This window comes from Saccostrea cucullata, unplaced genomic scaffold (assembly GCF_032062105.1).
Source record: "Saccostrea cucullata isolate Sc308-1 unplaced genomic scaffold, CSIRO_AGI_Scuc_v1 ctg1460, whole genome shotgun sequence".
NCBI classification, from domain to species: domain Eukaryota; kingdom Metazoa; phylum Mollusca; class Bivalvia; order Ostreida; family Ostreidae; genus Saccostrea; species Saccostrea cuccullata.
The window spans coordinates 19,154-42,204 of record NW_026918053.1 but is presented as its reverse complement, the minus strand read 5'-3'; the positions used below and the strand labels follow the sequence as shown (position 1 = coordinate 42,204).

The 23,051-nt window shown below is 35.6% G+C and overlaps 1 protein-coding gene across 1 annotated transcript; it reads right to left on the bottom strand.

Annotated features, from left to right (window-relative positions):
• Window positions 1-1,938: 1,938 nt before the first annotated feature.
• On the bottom strand, window positions 1,939-15,219 carry LOC134240094 (histone-lysine N-methyltransferase PRDM7-like). The gene is made up of 6 exons (XM_062722233.1): window positions 14,984-15,219; window positions 14,473-14,560; window positions 14,217-14,306; window positions 10,151-10,348; window positions 2,352-2,592; window positions 1,939-2,252 (listed from the first exon to the last, which is right to left on the bottom strand). Exons 1-6 carry the CDS (start codon window positions 15,217-15,219, stop codon window positions 2,149-2,151), a joined length of 957 nt encoding a protein of 318 aa, XP_062578217.1. The 3' UTR covers window positions 1,939-2,148.
• Window positions 15,220-23,051: the final 7,832 nt, after the last annotated feature.

Genomic DNA, 23,051 nt, shown 5'->3' with positions numbered 1-23,051 from the left:
TTTTGGTAGAGGCACTCTTGCTCATCATAACTATGTACTTAGTTGGTTTATTTAATACCCAGGAGCAGAGAAGAAGATTTTCAAAGAAATAATGCATTTTCACAACCTACTTATTTAGCCCCACCCTAGCACTAGAACCCCTGACCCTGGGGCCATGAATTTCAAAATTTTGGTAGAGGACTCATTGCTGATTACAATCATGCAAACAGTTTGACTGCTTGATGTCCAGGAGTAAAGAAGAAGATTTTTAAAGATTGCACTAATTTTAGTGGTTTTGGCCCCACCCCTCAGGCCCCAGGGGGGCAGGGATCATGAAATTCACAATTTTTGTTCCCCTTCACCCATAGATGCTTTGTACCAAATTTGGTTGAAATTGGTTTAGTGGTTGCAGAGAAGAAGCTGAAAATGTTCAAATGTTAACGCACGACGAACGACGCACGACGAACGACGACGGACGAAAACAGATAGCAATAGGTCACCTGAGTTTACTCAGGTGACCTAAAAATCAACTACAGTGAACATCAAGGTTGTGATTCGGTCAGTCAGTTCAAAAATGCAGAAAAAACGATGGGTTACTTGAAGTTGAAAACGCAGTTGAACACTGATTTGTACAAAGATTTGAAGGATCTGAGAGAATTGAGAGAGGATGGATGAATCAAATTGACATTTAGTTGTCGCCCAATTCGCAACTAGGTTAAGGGCTACCCAAAGGTAGATCAGTGTATGCAGAGCCTCGGGAATTCGATTATGACGTCACGGTGAAATTGTACAAATGAATACTCTTACATACCTCGATTTCTCATGATTATTGTAAATATAATCAATGTGTAACTTATATTCTAACACTATTCGAATGTAAAATCAAAGCCAACTTGATCTCGCTGTACTAACAGATATGACGTCATAGGCTAGTTTGACACGCAGTTTCTCAGTACTTAAGACGCAGATAAAACTAATTAATGGAACTGAAAATATGAAAATTAAATCTAAATAACCGTGATTTGACTAAAATTGATTCATATTTTTGAATGCATTAATCAATAGTTCACAGTCTTACATGTATTTAATTGATAACTATTAGGTCTCTTATAAAGCCACAGTCATGCTCTTTTATACAGAAACGTACTACAATCGCAGATACTACCCTCCAAAATCTCAAAAGTTCAACGATATCCGCTTGATTATAAATTATTATATTTTATACACATGTAGCTACTGTCCCTACTATTCATTTTGAAAAGTGCTGGGAGCAAGTTGTGCGCTGTTGATTTTTTCCGTAATTTTACATTTCTTCAATGCACATAGTCTATCAAAAGTCGGCTAAATTTTATATAATTCCCGGGCATGGAGAAGTTGCTCCCAACACTTTTCGGGTTAAGAAATTTGTCTCAAAGAAAACACAATCTATTTCATAGTGAAAAAAATTATCCAACCGTTGAACTTTCACGATCTTTGTACCCGTACATATTTTTTTTAATTTTAAACATGCCACGTGACAAACAGCTGATGTACGTGAAGTCGCTTTGGCTGAACTCGATTAAGACCCCATACATACATATGCATTACTATAATTCCCATTAAATTAAAACTCAAGATAATAAAAATAATATCAACATTATATTGATTTTTTCGGAATATTTTAAGGCATATTTCCTATGGGCGGCCTTAACCTAGCTGCGTTGTCGTACATGTAGTAGTCAGGAGGTACGTGATCCTCACGGCCCGCATTCAAATCCCACTGTTGGTCGCGGAGACCGGTCCTTCGGATGAGGCTGTATTAATCGAGGTCCCGTGTCGCAGTAGGTTCTGGCATGAAAAAATCCGTCACGACTCAATGGCCCCGAGTTCCGAGCATAATTTTGCAGCTCGGTGGTTACATCTTCAAAGAAAGGTACGATCAACAACATGAACATTGATATTAGAAAAAACAAATTTATCTGATAAAAGTCACTGCTTTAATTTCGATCTGTAATCACAAATAAACGGTAGTAATAGTCCCCCTTCACCAGTAAAATATGAGTAATTTTTCTCGGGTACCCAGCTCCATTCCCCCTCATTATGTGAAAGTAATAATCCAAACGGTTCGTTGATATGCTCCCAGTATTCATCTTCGTTAAATTCCTTAATTTTTGAAGGATTCCAGTTTGATTATCTTACAGTGGTGTTGTCGTGGAATCTAAATTTTCCAGGATAATCTTGATTTAAGTAGCTAACTCGAACATAAAATGCATTATCCAGATCTAGATCGTCCTCTGTAAGTAAATTTTTTAATTATATATTGCCTTTTTTTAAATCAACCTTCTACATTTATTCGTTATTGATAGAACATCTCAGAATATAAAATTGTATACCCGGATGCACGCTTTTGATTCCTAACCGAAATCCGTACCAACTTCCATACCACACAAGTAACTCAGTATTTGGCGTCACAACTTGTGACGTCATGTAAAATACCAAGTCGTCACAGATCACGGAATGGACATTTTCTTCTTTGTAATTTCTAGGACTGTTGATATACCTCAGCCAGTTGCTTTTGGCGGGGGAGGCTGCATCCACAAAATGTGTCACTGCACCTTCGTCACCCGAGTTGAGCTGTTGAAATGATAATAAGATTCACACAGACTAAAACTTGAAATGTACAAATTACCTAATTTCTGTAGGAGTTATTATATACATACATTTATGGATATAAACAATATTATTATTACTCATTTATCTGAACTTTAGAGGTTTTAAGTTATGGAGTTTGCCATTTAACACTCACTGTCAGTCTCAATGTAAAATGGAGATGGCAAACAGTTTTAAGCTTAATACGTATTATTTTCGGAAGTGAACTCTTTAAGATTTCCTCAAAGGTCAACATGTCCAAAAATTAATTCAAATATATGCGAGTTGTAAAGTTAAAACTTGTACAATTACTGTAAATGTACTATATTTAGCGTGTACGATATATGGCGGATTTTAAATTTTGAACTAGTTAGAGAAAATTGATTTAGCGTATCTTGGAAAATTCTTTATTTGTTTATGTACAAGACATTTAGCGTTGTACCTGAATTAGCGGAACTTGTTTTCCGCCAAAAGCGCTAAAAAGAATACACAGCCAAATGTAATACGTTTACAGTATATCATTGATAAACAGATAGAAAGTATCAAATGAAAATATTTCAAAAAAAAAAAAAAATTGAAAAAATGGATAAGGAAATTTGCATATTTTAAATAAAATGCACCTGCTTAATTCTGTACTTCAAGTGAAAAACCATCATTGCAGATACAATGTATGTTTATCAATGAAGGGCAAGTTGGACGTAAATGGTCTTTGAAAGGCTGCTAGAAAAAGCATGACAGATATAAATAAAAGGCCCCTATAAAATCCGCCATTTGCAATGACTTTCGGTTTCAAATCTTGTAATATTAATATGAACAAAATAAACTGGGAAAACAACGCTTTCCAGAGGCTAAGTCCAAATTAATTTTTCTCGATAAATATATTTTTAAAGTATTTGTAATCAAATGATACTTTCTATCTGTTAATCAATGATATAATTTGAACTGTATAAGTTTTAACTTTAATAACCTCATAGTTTTTTAGCTATAGTAGAAATAAATTTTTGGACGTTGACCTTTGATGAAACCTTAACCAGAAGTCTCTGTCGAGACTGTAGCTCTACTGGTTTGTACTGATCAAAAACTGATGCATAGAATTATGTATCTTAGTGTAGTCTACTTGTGTGATAAGTTACATTGAAATCAGACCAAAACTATAGAAGGAGTAGCATTTTAAAGAAATTCCACAGAAAATTCTACTTTAAGTAACCATGGCAACACCGTTCATTGAAATCAAAAACCGATGCACTATTATATGTAAATTAGTGTAGTTTACTTGTGTGCCAAGTGATAATGAAATGAGACCAAAACTGTATAAGGAGTAGCGTTTTAAAGGAATTTCTCAGAAAATTCTATTTTTAGTAACCATTGCAACACTGCTCATCGAAATCAAAAACCGATGCACTATTTTATGTATCTTAGTGTGTGCCAAGTGATATTGAAATGAGACTAAAACTGTAGAAGGAGTAGCATTTTAAAGGAATTTCACAGAAAATTCTATTTTTAGTAACCATGGCAACATCGTTCATCGAAATCAAAAACCGATGCACTATTTTATGTATCTTAGTGTAGTCTACTTGTGTGCCAAGTAATATTGAATTCAGACCAAAACTTTAGAAGGAGTAGCGTTTTAAAGGAATTTCTCAGAAAATTCTATTTTTAGTAACCATTGCAACACTGCTCATCAAAATCAAAAACCAGGGCTCTACATTAACTTTTTTTCCTACTTGTCCATTCGGACAAGTGACAAAGACATTTACTTGTCCGAACCCCAATTTCACTTGTCCGAAAAATTTCAATAAAGATTTTATTCAATTGTCAAAATTACATATAACCTTCATTACTCTATTACTTTAAATAAAGTTGATTATATACTGTATGTTCTTAATTTAATTGTGATCTAATTGATTAATACAACAAAGACATAAAACAAAATTTTATTGAGACTTCCTGTCCTGAAAACAATATAAAAGTGAATGTGTCAACATTGCATTAAAGTGCATGAACATTTATTCGCTGTCACTTTCGCCTGGGCCTCTAAAGTCAAAAGGATTAAATCCTGGTCGTTTAGCTCTCCCTGCATTCCACCACTTGTCTAGCACCCTAGTGCTGTTGAACACTTCCAATGGACACCCTTCTATAGAGATATACATGAGCATTCTCAGCATTGATGGCGTCAGTGAGCTTCTCCAATCCGACTTGACACGCTTCATGCATGAGAATACTCTTTCACAGGCTGCTGATGAAATTGGAAAGACCAAGAGGATCTCAACTAGCATAAGATAATTTTCAAATCTTTGTGCCAAATCTGCTGCTTTGAAGTAATTTTCAATTTGTGTTGTGTTGTGACCATAAACATGGGCTTTGAAGGCCTTAAATTCATCTCCTACTACAGCAACATCACACTCTGCATTTTGTAGAATAGCACCAAAATGCTGCATCAACAGGTTAAGTTCTTCTACACCAAAGAGAGCTAATCCCTCCCTAGTTTTGGGATACTCAGTGAGATCTAAGAGTGTTGCAGCTGCTTTTAAGATGGGATCCTTTTCCATTGGTGCAAACCTTTTATCAATTGCATCAATGAGAACATTGATTATTTCTTCCCTTTTTGCTCTGTAATTTTCTTGGGCGTTGACATTTTGCAGTGTAATGTTGTGATACACATCTCCATTAACCTCTTCAATAAACTTGCTTAGCTCTTCACCATTTGTTTGTTTTAATTCAATGAGAGAGAAATGAAACATAGTGATTGCTTCTAAGAACTGAGAAAGAGTTTTGCTGTCCCTCTGTACTTTGAGACTTAGCACACTCAAGGTTTTGAGTACATCTAGCAAGAAGAAAGACATGTACAAGAATTGGTAGTCCTTCAACTTTTTGCTAATATTGGTTGCCCTCCCTTGGACTTCAGCATTTCCAATTCTTCCACCTCTAATGTGATCATAATGAGTAATAATAACTGTGAAATTCTTCATAAGGACTGCAAGTGCTTTCTGCACATGAGGTAGCCACCTTGTTCCATGTAAATTTGTTGGCTTTAAAACCTTTTCTTCTAAGGCATCTGCAATAACCCTCAATTCTCTTAGAGCCTTTGGTGAGTAATGGTACTGTTTGTAGGTGTTTGTTAAAACATCTTGAATATCCTTCATAATTTTTTGACTTTTAATTGCATTATTGGCAGCCAGCTCTAACCTGTGGGCAGTACAGTGAACAATGACTAGATGGGGGACATCATTTTTCAGTAATGCAGCGACTCCACCCTTTGAGCCAAGATTTACGGAGGCCCCATCTGATCCAAACCCAACAAGATATGTTTTCCAGTTTTCTAATTCTGCCCTCTCAAATGATTGATCAATACAATTCAAAATTCCCTTGGCATCTGCATTTTGGATGTCTTCAATGCTTAGGTAGTGGTTTTCAGGAACCCCATTGTTTACAAACCTTACATATACAGGTTCGTTTTCTGTTACTGATGAATCTGTAGCATCATCAATCAGAATAGAAAAAAAATTCTTCCCTGCCATCTTCTGCACTGATCTTTCATACATTTCTTCATAGATGTACTTTACAAACCTGGTTAGATATGTTAACTATTGTGTTACAAAGCCAATGAGAAAAGCAACTTTAAAGCTAGAATTTGCAATATTCATGATAATAATTTATTTAAAAGGAAAACAAGCAAAGCCACACATAGCACTAAGCAATGTAATGTTACTAGTCTACTACTAGACTACCAATTATTTATAGTTAAGTATTATATATAGATGAAATTATTAATCTGAACATGCATATGAATATGATATATTAAAGAATAGATGAATGATATATATTTAATTTTATTTTCAAGATAAGTTAGTAAGTCTACCTTCTGCAAGCATTGTCTGATCTATAAAATCCCCCAACATCAAGGCCATTTTTTTCTTGCAGTTTAATGAGGGTTGGGTATGATGTAAAGGGCATTTCCTCTATACATACAAAGTAAGCAGTGTTGAAAAGCTTTATGATTTGCTCTTCAAGATTACTGTCCATTTTTCTAACACATTCAACTATTGGGCCTACTAGATTGCTGCCTTGGGATTCTTCATGCTTCAATTTTACTGCCTGTCTTTCAGCACATTTTATATGTGCTTGACTTTTCCAGTGGAAAGTTAACGTGTCTTTCCTGAATGCATTTGTTCCAAGAAACATGGAACATGATTTATCAGCCGTAACTTCGTTGTCTCGGCAAATTTCACAAAACATTTTAGCCTCAGGTTCGCCACCCTCTGCATCCTCAGCTTCATAGACTAAACCTGGAAAGTCGTCTATCCATGATACCTGAAATTTTCGTTTACGTTTTTTTTCATAATCTTTTTTCTTCTCTTTACTTTCTTATGTTTTTACGTCTTTCTTGCCATGTGTAAATCCGAATTTCGTGAGATCCATGTTGCTTTGAAATCGAAAGTAGTTTGCAATTAGTGAACTTCGATCCCGATCAAGTATAACTCAGTATAATTACATCGCGGTTGATATCGGGATCGAAGTTTGTTTTTCGTAAGCTGCTTCCGTCTAAACTATCGATAAACTTTTTGTCTTTCTTTCTTTTTTATTAATTATTTTGAGACTTTTTTAAAATTGATTTTATTGTTATACATAAAAAGCACTTGTCCAATCGGACAAGTGACCAGCAATATTCACTTGTCCGAATTTTTTTTTCACTGGTACCGGACAAGCGGACAAGCGTTAATGTCGAGCCCTGATTAAACCGATGCACTATTTTATGTATCTTAGTGTAGTTTACTTGTGTGCCATGTGATATTGAAATGAGACTAAAACTGTAGAAGGAGTAGTGTTTTAAAGGAATTTCTCAGAAAATTCTATTTTTAGTAACCATGGCAACATCTTTCATCGAAATCAAAAACCGATGCACTATTTTATGTATCTTAGTGTACTCTACTTGTGTGCCAAGTAATATTGAAATCAGACCAAAACTTCAGAAGGAGTAGCGTTTTAAAGGAATTTCTCAGAAAATTCTATTTTTAGTAACCATTGCAACACCGCTCATCGAAATCAAAAACCGATGCACTATTTTATGCATCTTGGTAAAGTCTACTTGTGTGCCAAGTGATATTGAAATGAGACTAAAACTGTAGGAGGAGTAGCGTTTTAAAGGAATTTCTCAGAAAATTCTATTTTTAGTAACCATGGCAACATCGTTCATCGAAATCAAAAACCGATGCACTATTTTATGTATCTTAATGCAGTCTACTTGTGTGCCATGTGATATTGAAATGAGACAAAAACTGTAGAAGGAGTAGCGTTTTAAAGGAATTTCACAGAAAATTCTATTTTTAGTAACCATTGCAACATCGTTCATTGAAATCAAAAACCAATGCGCTAGTTTATGTATCTTAGTGTAGTCTACTTGTGTGCCAAGTAATATTGAAATCAGATCAAAACTGTAGAAGGAGTAGCGTTTTAAAGGAATTTCTCAGAAAATTCTATTTTTAGTAACCATGGCATCACCATTCATTGAAATCAAAAACCGATGCACTATTTTATGTATCTTAGTGTAGTCTACTTGTGTGCCAAGTTATATTGAAATCAGACTAAAATTGTATGAGGAGTAGCGTTTTGAAAAATTGTTTACAGACAGACAGACAGACAGTCGGACGGACGCCGGACGCATTACTATCGCATAAGCTCTTCTGGTCTCTGACCAGTAGAGCTAAAAATAGTTGGGTGTTGCTAAAACGCGGAACGGAAAACGGAACGGAAAGCGGAACGGAACGGAAAACGGAAAATTTTTGTCAAACAAATAACATAGATTCAATATAAATCAGATAAAAAAGCAATATTCTTGTTGTAAAAATCATTTCTGATAAAAATTTATTGTAAACTATTATATATTCATGAGTCATACACAACTTCCGTGGAAAAAATGGTACTGAAAGAAATTCACCCCCCCTCCCCCCCCCCACACACACACGAAATAGGATTTTCGTGTTTGGGCAAAGGACATATCCCCCCTTTTTTTTGGCTTCTCAAATGTGTTGCATGTTGGAAAAGTTTTACTGACCCCCCTTTCTTTCAATTTGTTTCCAATGTCAATGTCTGTAAAGACAAAAATAACTATTTATGATAATCAGATTATGCACACGCAGTGTCGAATTCGCGAATCACGAAAGGGGGAGTGGCAGTTTCGGGTCTATGTAGGGGCCCACAGTCACATTAAAAATTGATTTATTAAACTCTATGTATATTTTTGACACAAAAAGGGGGGCATACCTATTACAACTTTTCAGACCTTTCCAATGAGTGGGAAAACACTCATTTTTTACGGGGTCATTCATATACACCCCCCCCAAACATACACACATATATACCGCAAACAAAATTTAAATTCATTGAATGACATGAAAGTTTTCCAACTTTGTCTTTCCAGAATTTAAATATATAGAAAATGTCTCTATTTTGAATAAAATTTTAACAACCAGTGTGTATAAGAGATGTTTCTTCGAGCTTGCCGTAAAGGTTTGCCCTTAACGTACTATCATAAGAGTTTTTTTTACATTTTATTTCTCTTTCATGGTTCATTTAGATATCAAATATTTGATCCCCCAGTCATAACCTTTTTACTACGTTATGTTCGTTTAAGTTGACATACTCACACTTTTTGTGAATGTAATTAATGTAGTAAGTTAGTGTAAAAAAAAATAGTACTGAAAAATGTTGGAATTGGAACCTATCCCCCCTCCCGAATCAAACAATTGTTTCTTTTTGTGTTATTGCTTGTCAAATACTTTTCAAGTTCGTTTATCCCCCCTTTTCAAATTCGATTCTAGGTGACGGGTGTTGCTAAAACGCGGAACGGAAAACGGAACGGAAAGCGGAACGGAACGGAAAACAGAATATATTATTTTGGATTAAATCACTTAAAATACACAAAATTTATCATAAACGATATATTTTGTACATATCCAATCCCCCACTATTAAATACAAGTTGATTTTATCATGCTCAGTCTCTTTTTTTACGAAAATCGCTTTAGCAACACCCAAATTGTTTGACGCCCTTGGTCGTCTGAGTGGGACAGCATGGCGTTGGGGATAATGCAAAACATGCCAATCACAATCACATTTCAAATGTTAATTGTATTTGCCAGTCCAATTAAAGAATAGAACTACTAGACATATCTTAGAGAGGGAGAGAGAACTCTCAACCATTAATAAAAAATACATTTCCGAGGCATGTGTATTGTATTTAGATGTAGCACACGTTAAATACATACATAGTGATACTAGTGATACTATCAACAATAGATATAAATTGATTTTGTCCTTTCAACTCTTGACGAATATTTCAATTGAATTTTGTTCAGAAATCGCACATTTTCCGACTTTTTCACAAAAAAGCGCAATAGGAAATGGTAAAACTCTTGAGCTTCCAATCATAGTGGCAAAAAATGTTTTCTGTGTCATTACTATTAATTAAATGAATTATTTGGCAATACTTTACCGGTATACAGTCCACTAGAGTTTATTGTACAATACTCTGTTCGAATACATACTATCCATGCATACAGGTGATCCTGATCATTGTCGTCAAAGAACTCTTCCCCTTCGTAGATCCCTATCACTTTATAAATGGGGATCTCGGTTTCTGTCCATGCCCCGAGACCTGCGTTTGGAATACTGGATGTCTTGATGCAGAAGCCGGTAGGTGTTGTTAAGTTGGCACGGTTGTGTTCACTAAACTCCACAGGTAACTGAAAGTATCATAAAATCTAATACTGGCCAGAGAACCAATAGTCTTATCATCAGACAAAATAATCTGATAAGTGAAGTTCTTCAATACAAGAGAAACGTGATCAATAAGGATCAACAAAATAGTGAAGCTGGGTAATCACTAATCAGCAACAAAAGTGTGCTTTATCATGAAGCAAAATAGTTGCGGGCTAGAATCCCACTATGGGATGTGGAGACCGCGGTCCTTTGGATAAGACCGTATCAACCGTGTCGCAGTAGGTGCTGGAACGAAAAAGATCCCTTAATGCTCAATGACCCCGAGTGCAAAAAATATGCAGCTCTCTAAAGGCAAATGGTGATGTCTCTATATGAACGGAAAAAGTCTCAAGAGGACGTTATACAACTACAATATTAAACATAAAGCGCAAAATTAATTTACGTTCCCAACACGATCCCTATATCTTTTTATCTCTTGTTTTTTTTTTTTTTGGCTTATCGTAACCATGTTCTTAGTCTGCCGGATAAATACCCAGGACATAAGAATTTCTAGAGCCCTCATCGTCTCAAGCCACGGTTTGGAGTACACATATAGCTCTCTATCAGAAGAGTTGGAGAGGATCGGACATTTTGGCCGTGATATGCGACGATGTAAAGTCCTATCTTTACATGAATCCATGACCACGAGTCATATATTTCACAATAATGGTGAAGATCTTAAAATAATTATGACATCTGTTTGAATGTTTTATGCAAGGGAGAAGTGGGAAGACAAATTTAAAAAGATTGGTTAACCGTTCTTTTCTATCTCTTAGACTCCAAGGAGGCAGAGATCGTGAAATCCACAATGAATGCTATCTAGCAAAATTGGTTCAAGAGAAATAATTTTAAAAAGAAAAATTTTAAATACTAATTAAAGTAAGACAAACAGTTAACTCCTGATGAACGACAACAGACGAAGAAATGTAATAAAAGCTATGTAATCTCTGGGTGAATTTAATACAAGTAATGTGCTTATCTTTCAAAAATTAAAGTAATGCACCGAATGCTAGGGAAATAGGTAGATGATTAGAATTTCGGACGTTTTCACCTACAGTTGATGTAAAAATGCGAATAGTTTGGGATTAATCGCAATGGGTAGGCAATTAACATAAAGAGATCAATGATAGGAATTAATACAGTTATGTTTACATTTAATTAACATAACAAACACGTTATGGGAACAAAAGGAAGCAAACAGACATGATCGAAACGTCAGATCTGTTACTGTTATTTTTTGTGAGACATGCACAATGTATCAATACCATGAAACGCACTCGATTCGAAACATCGGTAGAAATACATCACTGATAAGCGGACAGGAATCAAAAGAAATTTAAATATATGAGAGAAATAAGAAAAAAATAAAGATAGGAAATAAGCAATAATAATTCTCTCTCTCTCTCTCTCTCTCTAAGAACTGTGTGAATAAGAAAGAGAAGGTAGAAATAAAAGATGAGGGACTTTTTTTTTGCTGTTGTTAAACGTCCTTCTCGATAATGCTTCACTTGTACGGAGACGCAACCATTTGCCGGTGGAGACCTGCAAAATTTTTTTTCTATATTTGGCACTTAGGGCCTCTAGGCAAGAAGTGATTTATTTTTTTCGAGACAGCACCTACTGCGGCGTGGGATCTCGGTTTATACGGTCTCATCCTAAAGACTGGTCGACACGTCCCACAGTAGGATTCGAATCTGCGACGTAAATATCAACTCCTTGCTCCGCGACTCCAGAGCAGACGCTCAAACCATTGCGCCACGCGGGCAACAGAGGGACATTTGAAATACAAGTGGATATTTTCAGAAAGTGGAATCAGTGTTATTGTTTAAAGCGGAGTCGGCAATATCTCAGCCATATTTCTGCGGTTAGAATGAGGAAAGAAATAACTAGATCAAGTTATTCTTAATATAATTTAAACAAATTTCAGGAAATTACTCTTCTTCAAGTTTATGGCTAGAACTTTGTATGAATATGTAGAAAACCCAAATGAAATACCAGTAAGTGAGCCAGGTCGGTTTCTTTTTTTGTACATTTGTATTAACAAAGATTCATCACAAATGTATACGACATAATTATTAGTATTCACGCAGTATTTTTAACCAGAAGTCTCTGTCGAGACTGAAGCTCTACTGGTTTGTACTTATAGCAAAGGAAGAGAAAAGTACTTAAGCAGTTGGGAATTGAAACTTTTCTACAGCAATAAATAGAATAATGATCCTTGATAAGTCTCTTTATGTTCTTAGTGTAGTCTACTTGCATGCCACATTATATTATAATCACACTAAAACTGTATTTGGAGTAGCATTTTGAGAGTATTTAACAGAAATTTCTATTTTTAGCTCTACTGGTCAGAGACCAGAAGAGCTTATGCGATAGTAATGCGTCCGTCGTCCGTCCGTCTGTCTGTCTGTCTGTCCGTCTGTAAACAATATTTCAAAATGCTACTCCTCCTACAGTTTTGGTCTGAATTTAATATAACTTGGCACACAAGTAGACTACACTAAGATACATAATTCTGTGTATCGGTTTTTGATTTCGATGGACAGTGTTGCCGTGGTTACTAAAAATAGAAATTTCTGTGAAATTCTTTCAAAATGCTACTTCTCCTACAGTTTTGGTCTGACTTCAATATAACTTGGCACACAAGTAGACTACACTAAGATACATAATTCTGTATATCGGTTTTTGATTTCGATGAACGGTGTTGCCGTGGTTACTAAAAATAGAAATTTCTGTGAAGATCTTTCAAAATGCTACTCCTCCTACAGTTTTACTTCGTTTTCAATATAACTTGGCACACAAGTAGACTATACTAAGATACTTAATACTTGTGCATTGGTTTTTATTTTGATGAGCGGCAATGATCATTTTTCTATTTATTGCTGTTTTAAAGTTTCAAGTCCCAACTGCTATTTTTCTCTTCCTTTGTTTTATTAAGTATAAACCAGAGACGGGAGTGTCGCTTTTAGAGGGCCAAGGTCTCGACAGAGACTTCTGGTTTTTCTGGGAATTTTGACACTTTTCAAATTAGATTTTTGGCCATACCTTGAATATACAGATGAACATTTTGTCAGCGCGACCCCTCATAAACCGCTGCACAGGATTTCGTCAGACTTTACAGATATTTAGGACACAATGTATAGATGTGCATTTTACCAGGAAATTCCGAATCCTTTATTTTTCTGGGAATTTCGGCATTTTACAACTTAGATTTTTGTGGATATCTTGAATATAGTGATGAACAGTTTGTCAGCGCAACTCCTCATAAACCGCTGCACAGAATTTCATCAACCTTGCAGATATTGAGGAAACAATTTGTAGATGTGCATATTGCCGGGATATTCCGATTCTTTCATTTTTTTCCGGGATTTTCAGCACTTTGAGTTTTGGGGGAGCGTGGGGTATGTGAGCTTGCTCACTTTTTTTTCATTATTATAAGCATTTGCATCAAGTGGGGGAGGGGATGGAATATCGTCAGGATTCAATTGATACTTTTCTGATTGTGTTGTAATATTTCTCAAGATTTTTTTCTTTTAGCTACATAAATTTGATAATATATAACAAAAAATATGTTTTGATATACTCTATTAAATGTTCCCTCCAATTTAAGGTTATAGTAGCGACAGCAGTTTTGCACAATATATGCATCAATCACAGGATACAGTTGCCTGAGTGTGAAGTACTTCCGCCACAGGATAATGATGACCTATGCTACATGTATAATGGCACAGTGCATGGTGGACGAAGAACAAGGGAAAACCTTGCGTTAGGATTTATTTAATCTTATGACGTGAAACCAGTAAACCCAGCAGGTACAATATAATATTTAAGCACTTTCTGTGAGTCACACACCATAAACCCCCTTGAATGCCTCTCTACCTCCACGTCATATCTTCTCTGCTCTAATCTTCTTTCCTCCAATTCCAGCCTCTTTTTCTCTACCTGTAATTTAAAGGTATAAATATAGAACATTTGACAATAGTAAGTTTTATATTGTACTTGCTTTTATAATTGTACTTTTGGAAATCAATCTTTATCAAGAAAATAAAAAAAAATAGAGTACGGATATTTTAAACTTTACCCCTCATCTCTCCCTTTCTATTTCTACTAAGTCGTGAGCCTCCTCATTTCCGGAAGATCTTTTCTTTTTTCTGGTGGTCTTTGATGTGGCTTCTTTAGCACTTTCTTGATGGTCGCTGAATGGAAACAATGCAAATTTAAGACACATAATTTTTGCTTGGGAATAAAAGTATATTGTGTCTTGGTGGAAATGTCTTAGCGTTATCTTATAAATTTAATAATCCATTGATTATTACCTATCAGCAATGAATGTTTCCTGTAGACTGGTATTGGACGAAGATGGGCCAGCTGTGTCTATTCCTCCAGGAATCAATAGGTCCTCAGTACCCCCTTGCTTGTCGTAAAAGGCGATTAAATGGGGCGGTCCTTCGGATGAGACCGTATAAACCGAGGCCCCGTGTCACAGCAGGTGTGGCACGATAAAGATCCCTCCCTGCTCAAAGGCCGTAAGTGCCGAGCATAGGCCTAAATTTGCAGCCCTTCACCGGCAATGGTGACGTCTCCATATCAGTGAAATATTCTGGAGAGGGACGTTAAACAGTATACAATCAATCAATCCTCCAGGAATCTCCTCTGTTGCTGTCTGTTCCATCGTCTCCAATTCCCGTAATTCTGTGGCACTCAGTTCCATTGCCGACGATGACCCTCCTCCAGTTTTTGAAGCCTGCTTCCTCGCATGTGATAACTTCTTCTTGGAGTCGCTGGAAACATATCTCCATTTCTTTTTGACATCATCGGCCGTTCTTGTCACCCCACTTACCGAGCTTACCTTCATTTTTTTAGGTCACCTGAGTAAACTCAGGTGACCTATTGCTATCTGTTTCCGTCGTTCGTCGTGTGTTTGAACATTTGAACATTTTCAGCTTCTTCTCTGCAACCACTCAATCAATTTCCACCGAATTTTACACAAAGCATTTATTGGTAAAGAGGAACAAAAATTGTGAATTTCATGATCGTTGCCCCCCTGCGGCCTGAGGGGTGGGGCCAAAACCACTCAAATTAGTGCAATCTTTAAAAATCTTCTTCTTTACTCCTGGACATCAAGCAGTCAAACTGTTAGCATGAATTGAATGACCAATGAGTCATCTACCAAAATTGTGAAATTCATGGCCCCAGGGTCAGGGGTTCTGGTGTTAGGCGGGGCTCTATTGGTTATATAGAGAAAATGCAGAAATTGTTTGAAAATCTTCTCTGCTGCTGGGTATTAAATAAACTAACGTAGTATATAGTTATGATGAGCATGAATGCCTCTTCCAAAATTGTGAATTTTTATGGCCCCAGGGTCAGGGGTTCTGGTCTTAGGTTGGGGCTCTATTGATTATATAGTGAAAATGCATTATTTCTTTAAAAATCTTTTTCTCTGTTCCTGGGTATTAAATAAACTAACTAAATACATAGTCATGATGAGGAAGAATGCTATTGTGAATTTTATGACCCCAGGGTCAGGGGTTCTGTTGTTAGGGCGGGGCTCTATTGGTTATATAGAGAAAATGCAGAAATTGTTCGAAAATCTTCTCTGCTCCTGGGTATTAAGCAGATGAACTACCTATATAGCTATGATGAGCAAGGGCCATTCTTCCTGAATTGTGAATTTCAACGCCCCTGGGTAAGGGGTACCATAGGGAGGGGGCTCTACTTATATGAAATGAATTAATTGATTGAAATCTTCTTTGTATTAATTAAATATTTTTGATAAGCAAGTTAGGGTGCCTTTTCCAGAATTTTGAAATGTGTGGACCAAGGGTCAGGGGTTCATGTGTGGTAGTGGCACTATACTTATTATTGCTAAATATTACTGATGAGTCAAAATGCATTTTTTGTTCCCGTGCTCTGTCTATGGGTATCAAGTAACCAAACTAAACATGCTAAGTGTATATTTATGATTAGCAATGGTGCCTCTTTCAAAATTGTGAATGCCATGATGTGTAGTTTAAACAGTGTTAAAACATGAACCAAAGTCAATCGTTGTAAAGTTGTTGCATGATGCTCAGGTGACCTATAAGGCCCATTGGCCTCTTTTTAAAGAAAAACATAAAGTAAAAAATTAACTTCCTATATTTATTATAAAAGAATATGTATTTCATATGTATATTTATATGTATTTACTTATCACATGTATTTTGCTATAAAATGTGTGGAAATCTGAGGCATTCAAAAAAGCGTATTATGCATATAATTGAATTTTCACTAATCAGTGCTGAGAAAGGGAGATAGAGAGACAGCCACGTAGCATTGTTTTTAAAAGCGGGGGGGGGGGGCAGAGAATTTTGGCTTTCCTGAAAAAATTTAAGAGGAAAATTGTCCAAAATCGAAAATCCTATTTCGTTGGGGGTGGGTAGAGGCCAACTGTTTTTCAAAGCCAACTTCTTTCATTACCGACTTTTTTTGCATTCCATACTACATTTCCTGATGGGAACTTCCTGTAGTATAAGGGGGGACCAGCCTTTATATTATCTCTATAGAGAGAAGTGGAGAAATCTAGTCCTTGCCCTATGTGCCCACGGGCATAACAAGGACTAGGTAGGTAGGTAGGTAGCCTTTATATGAACATTTCCAATAGTAAAAGTAATGTTGGGAAAAAAGTGGGGGCCTGGCCCCCTGTTGCTACATGCCTGAGAGAGAAAGAAAGACAGAGAAAAATATTTACCTTTGATACCACACTTGCCCATGCCCTTTGTTTTATTGCGTTTGTCGAAGTGTTGTTAAACGAAGAATTAAGGTTCTCCGATCCTCAGGTCACAAAAATTGAAAGTGTAAATTTCAAAACAAATGACATTTAGTTTGTTCATACTATTGACTTGAATAATAAATAAAACTTTTATTTGTATTATTTCCATGTGTTTTTCAAAGATAATGCGTTATCACCCATATAGGTTTATATAAGGAAAAAAAGATGTCTTCAAGGTTTTGGCAATTTATATTCAGTACAGGATGGTTACACTGTATTTTTGCACATAACAACATCTATTAGATATGTTGATATAAAATAAATTACGAAAAACCAGGTGTATCCAGCATAATAACAATGGAAATGAAACACTACATCTTTACATGCACATCAAATGTTAGAGTTATGTTTCTTTCAAGAACTGATCGATTGATTGATTGTGTACTGTTTAACGTCCCTCTACAGAATATTTCACTGATATGGAGACGTCACCATTGCCGGTGAAGGGCTGCAAATTTAGGCCTATGCTCGGCACTTACGGCCTTTGAGCAGGGAGGGATCTTTATCGTGCCACACCTGCTGTGACACGGGGCCTCGGTTTATACGGTCTCATCCGAAGGACCGCCCCATTTAGCCTTTTACGACAAGCAAGGGGGTACTGAGGACCTATTCTAACCCGGATCCCCACGGGGTTCTTTCAAGAACTGAACAACAGATGTAATAATGTTTTTTCGTTTTGTCACTCTGGGTTTCCCATTGAAATTTTCACTGAGAGTACACTGTGTAGACCATCAAACCCTCCTCTGTTGTATGCCAACTGAATATGATGCAGAGACAATCCAGAGAGCGACATTTGATTGACTACTTGCATGATATAATCCATGCCGAAAGAATAGTTCAATTAATATGATTCTGTGTCGTGGTACTCAACAAGTTTCTGCAGATATGCACAATCTTCTAAAGCATCATGTGCATCAAATGTACAGCCTAGTATTTCAATCACAAGGGTCTCCAGAGTTGAATTGGATGGATTACAAGATGTGTGTTCTTTCAACATAGGAAGAGTATCACAGAATCTAATAATGCAGTCTTGTAATGGTATACTGGAACACTTTCTCATAGCTCTGCATAAAACGACACTGTCAAATTTTCTGCAGTTGTGAGCAAATAGCACAGGTTTACGTATCCCTGGTGTATTATTTAGCCACTCACGAAATATGTTAAACACTCCGGTATGGAACATGCTTGCACAGGAACACCATCCTTGTATAAAGTAGAACCATCACAGGTAAGTCCTGTTATCCTTGAGGCTGTCTCCTGTATGGCAATTGATGGTAGCACATACTGACAAAAAGAGAAATCAGCACACCTTGCAGCCATTTGTGTTATTTCACATGATGCATCTGAAAAAAATGAAAAAGTATAAGATATGAGTTTATAAAAAAAATTACACGATATTTTTGTTATATATATTTATAAAGATAAATAACAATTTTACCCACATACCTAAACCAGTTGTCTCTAGATCAAAGTAGACTCTACTGTATTCACCCGGAGGCAGTGGAACTTGGTGGAGCTGTTCTGGAGGGGATGGAATAGTCTCCATTCTCTCGTCAGGAATACTACTGCTTTGGGAAAGAACACCACTCTCATAAGTTATACCCTCCCTGTTTCAGATGATGATATTGCAGATGCCGACTTCTTCCTCACTTCAACTCTTCTTTTTTTGAACTCTTTTGAAGATATTTGTTCAAAATTCTTTTTCCTTTTCTTCATTTTTCTTTCAGCGTCTTTTGCGGTGCATGTTCCAGGAGACAATGATAGCTCTTCATGTATCTGCAATAAAAAAAACACAAATTTTGAATGTTATATTTTTACATGTATTTTCATTCACTGGTGAGAAAGATAATAAATGGTACAACTTTTCTATATGAAGTTACCTGAAGTACATATGGAGCTCCAATATTTTTCTCACAGACTGCTGCTGCAGCTCTCACGCTTGTGCTGTCAGATCCTGAATAAAAATTATTCTTGGGGTTTTTCCTGGATACAATGTGGTTGAAATTTTCATTATGTTGCGTGCTTTCAAGTAAAGAAAGTCTCTCAGACTGATTAGCATATGATGTAAAAAGTTGCTGAAGGTCTTCAAACAGATTCATGTCGGTGAGATATTTTCCAAAGGGAAGATGCTTCGGTGTGTATGTTTCCTTATTTTGTAGATATCTGCACCATTTCACTTGGCATGATGAATGTTTACCACATAGGTGGTTTGGAATGGCTAGTAGGTTTTCTTTCAATGATATGGATTCTTCTCTGTTAGAGGACACAGCATACGCAAAGCACTTTTTTATGTGACTTATAGTTTTGACACTCGGTATCCTCTTATATTTTTCTTTCTGCAAGGCATACAGATTATTTGCAAAGTTTTTGAAAGTATGGTTCTTATCACTACATTTCTGCATGTCAGCATTACCTCCAATCTTACTTTATGAATGGTACTAGTGTCGTCATCCATAACTAAAGTTTTCACTTTGTGCCCCTTGTTTTCAATATCAATACTTTTTAGGATCTTTACAGCCATGGATGGTTCCATTGATTTTGAGCTTCCCTTCCAATTCTTTCTACAATCATGTTCTTTCTTCTCCCGTCCTCGGAGCTCAGCACTTTTACATACTCTGCAATTCTTTGCCATCACATCATAGCCTACCACCTTTCCAGTTTTACATCCAATCATTGATCCATGACCTGATAAATGGTTGATAAGAGGAAATAAACTTATTTATTCATTTATACATAATAATAATAATAATAATAATACTTTATTTAAAGAAGGTAGCCCGATTAGTGCACGCACTATTCTTCCCCGGGGCCTTCTGTAGACAAAATCAATATACATACATATACAAATATACACAATCAAATAAATAATCATAAGTTATTTCGACATTGTTTTACAAATATTCTGACTTGATGTTTGAAAGCATTCAGTGTTTGAGACATTTTTATGTGTACAGGTAAATTATTCCACAAGATAGCACCAGAGTATTGAAAGGAGTTCTCAAAGAGTTTACAGTTACGAGCTGGTACACACAAGTCTAAATTAGATTCTGATCGAAGATTGTATTGATTATTACACTGGAAGTTAAACATACTATTTAAATAAGTAGGGTGAGAGTTAAACAATGATTTATATAACAAAACATATTTATTTACAATAAGTTGCTCATACACTGGGAGCCAATCTAGTTTCTCAAAGAGAGGTTGTGAGGGCGCATCAGGAGGAGCATCTAAAATACATCTTGCGGCGCGTTTTTGAAGCTTATATACTCTGTCAAGATTTGAGTGAGATGTATTACCCCAAATAGTTAGACAATAATCAATTGAAGGCATAATATATGCACGGTAAAACAGCTTGCGTGTTTGAATAGGAAGAAACTTTTTAATTCTACGGAGGGCAGAAATTTTACGTGACAGTGTTTTACAAACATGGTCAATATGTACATTGTATTGTAAAGAATTATCTAAATAAACTCTTTTGATGCGTACCAACTAACATGCATTTGGTTTTTGTAGCATTTAGAACCATTTGATTTTGAGAACACCATTTTTCAATAAAAGCTATATCCGTTGATAATGTATCTACAATAGTTTGACAATCTTTACTTGATGCATGTAAAGTGGCATCATCTGCAAATAATTCTAATTTGGATTTTGTAATACATAAAGGAAGATCATTAATGTAATATAAAAAAAGAAGAGGACCTAGTATAGATCCCTGTGGAACTCCCGCTGTGACTTGCTGTTAAGATGAATGTTTGTTGGACAGATGGACACTTTGAAGTCTCTCACTTAAGTATGATCCGAACCATTGTAAAGTTATTGCATCAAAGTTATAACATTGTAGTTTTTTAAGTAGAATATCATGATTGACAAGGTCAGAAGCTTTACTGAAATCAAGAAAAACAGTACCAACAAGTTTACCTTGGTCCATTTCATTTAACCACTCATCGGTAATATTTGTAAGGGCTGTTTGGCAAGAATGTAGTTCTCTGAAGCCTGATTGAGAATCTACTATAAGATCAAAATCCGAAAAAAGAGATCGTATATATTTTGCCACATGTTTTTCAATAATTTTTGATAATGTTGGTAAAATAGAAATAGGCCTATAATTATTTGGATCTAATCTGTTTCCTTTTTTAAAGACTGGGGTAACTTTTGCAAGTTTAAAACTCTCGGGGAAAATACCAGTTCTGATACTAGTATTTATAATATGGGTCACAGGTTTATATATTATTTGTGAAGTAAGTTTCAGTAGACGTGGCCCGATGGTATCAACACCTGAAGATTTACTTATATCTAGTTTATTGAGTAAGGTTAGTACTTCGTCATAATTTATAAGAGGGATAGAAAACTTGTCTGCACCTAATTTAGACTTAACAAAATCTAAAAGATTTGTAAAGTCATTTTCCTCTTTATTTATGCCTGAAAGAAGTTCTGCAGAAATATTTGAAAAATGAGAATTAAAAAATTCTACTATTTCTTGTGTGTCCTCTGTGATATAATTATTTTTAGCAAGTGCAGCTGGAATATAATTACGAGATTTAGAAGCTAAACTGTTTAATACATCCCACATTTGTTTTGTATTTTTGTTTAGTTCTATAGCTGTTTTATAATAATTAATCTTGGCGTTTTCAATTAGTGATGTGACTTTATTGCGCCATATTTTGAAATTTTCAAAGTCTTTATTTTTATGGAGGTTATCACGCATGTGTTGAGCTTGCAGAATTTCTTGAGTTAACCATTTAGGTCTCGTGTCGTGCTTAACTCTTTTTGTTTTTACTTTTGCATGTTTATCTAATACAGCATTAAAAAGTGAATAGAATTTGTTGAGTGCTTCATTAGGGTCTGAGAATGATTCCAATGATTGGAAATTTACCTCTTTTAAGTCTGCAAGAAAATTATTTTCATTAAAACGTTTAAAGTCTCTGTATGTTATTTCTGTGTGTTTGAATTTGTTGATGTTATTATTTAATTTTCTCGTAAAACAGACAGGATAATGGTCAGATATCGCAATTGATGGTACTGCAGATTCACATATGTTTTCTGGTAGGGTAGTATAAATATGGTCAATAAGAGTTGATGAGGTGTTTGTTATTCGTGTAGGTACATTAATTAGCTGTGTGAAGTCATATTCTTCAAAAGCAGAGGTCCAGTATCTTGGGGGGTCTTTAATCAGGTCGATGTTAAAGTCACCTGTTAAAATAATTTCAGCATCGTCACAGCGGGATGCACAATTTATCTCCCGTGTTAGACTTTCTACTTTCTTCTTGTTTTTCTTTTATATCCATAATAATTGAATGTTCATGTGCATGTCTTGATATTGAAATTACTTTATTACATTTTCAACAGTGAAATACTTTTAGTTATCCAGGTTCAATCAAGGGTGTACGGGGATTGACCCCAGGTTTTATTCCATACACTCTGAGGCCGGAGGCCAAAGGATGTAAGGAATACAACCTGGGGTAAATCCCTGTACACCCTTGATTGGACCTGGATAACGTATTTGTTTTTTATGTACCCATACAATTCTTTGTAAACATCGAAGTCTATTCAACTATGTTTCAACCTTGCATGTTTTCAATACTATGTTACTTAGCTAATCAGCTAAGACAATATGTTTTCTATGACACTATGAAACTACAAAAAGATTTAGGCAAATGGAAAATGAAAGAAAATGTAATAAAAAGAAAAATGCAATGTTTCGTAGTTGGATATGGCATTTATTTTAGTTGTGAGACCTGATTTTTTTTCTCATTTTTCAATCATGTTTCACACTCAAGAAAATATGATAAAAAGTGTCCCACTCATGAAATAAATTCAATATGCAACCACAAAAGATTGAATACCCTCTATTCATTTCATTAGCATACAATGACATT

Coding starts and splice junctions, on each gene's coding strand:
- LOC134240094 (XM_062722233.1), bottom strand. CDS start 15,219: ATGAAGGTAAGCTCGGTAAGTGGGGTGACAAGAACGGCCGATGATGTC. Junction 14,561..14,983: donor GGATTGATTGATTGTATACT/GTTTAACGTCCC, acceptor GTTTCCATTCAG/CGACCATCAAGAAAGTGCTA. Junction 14,307..14,472: donor ATGAGGAGGCTCACGACTTA/GTAGAAATAGAA, acceptor TTTAAATTACAG/GTAGAGAAAAAGAGGCTGGA.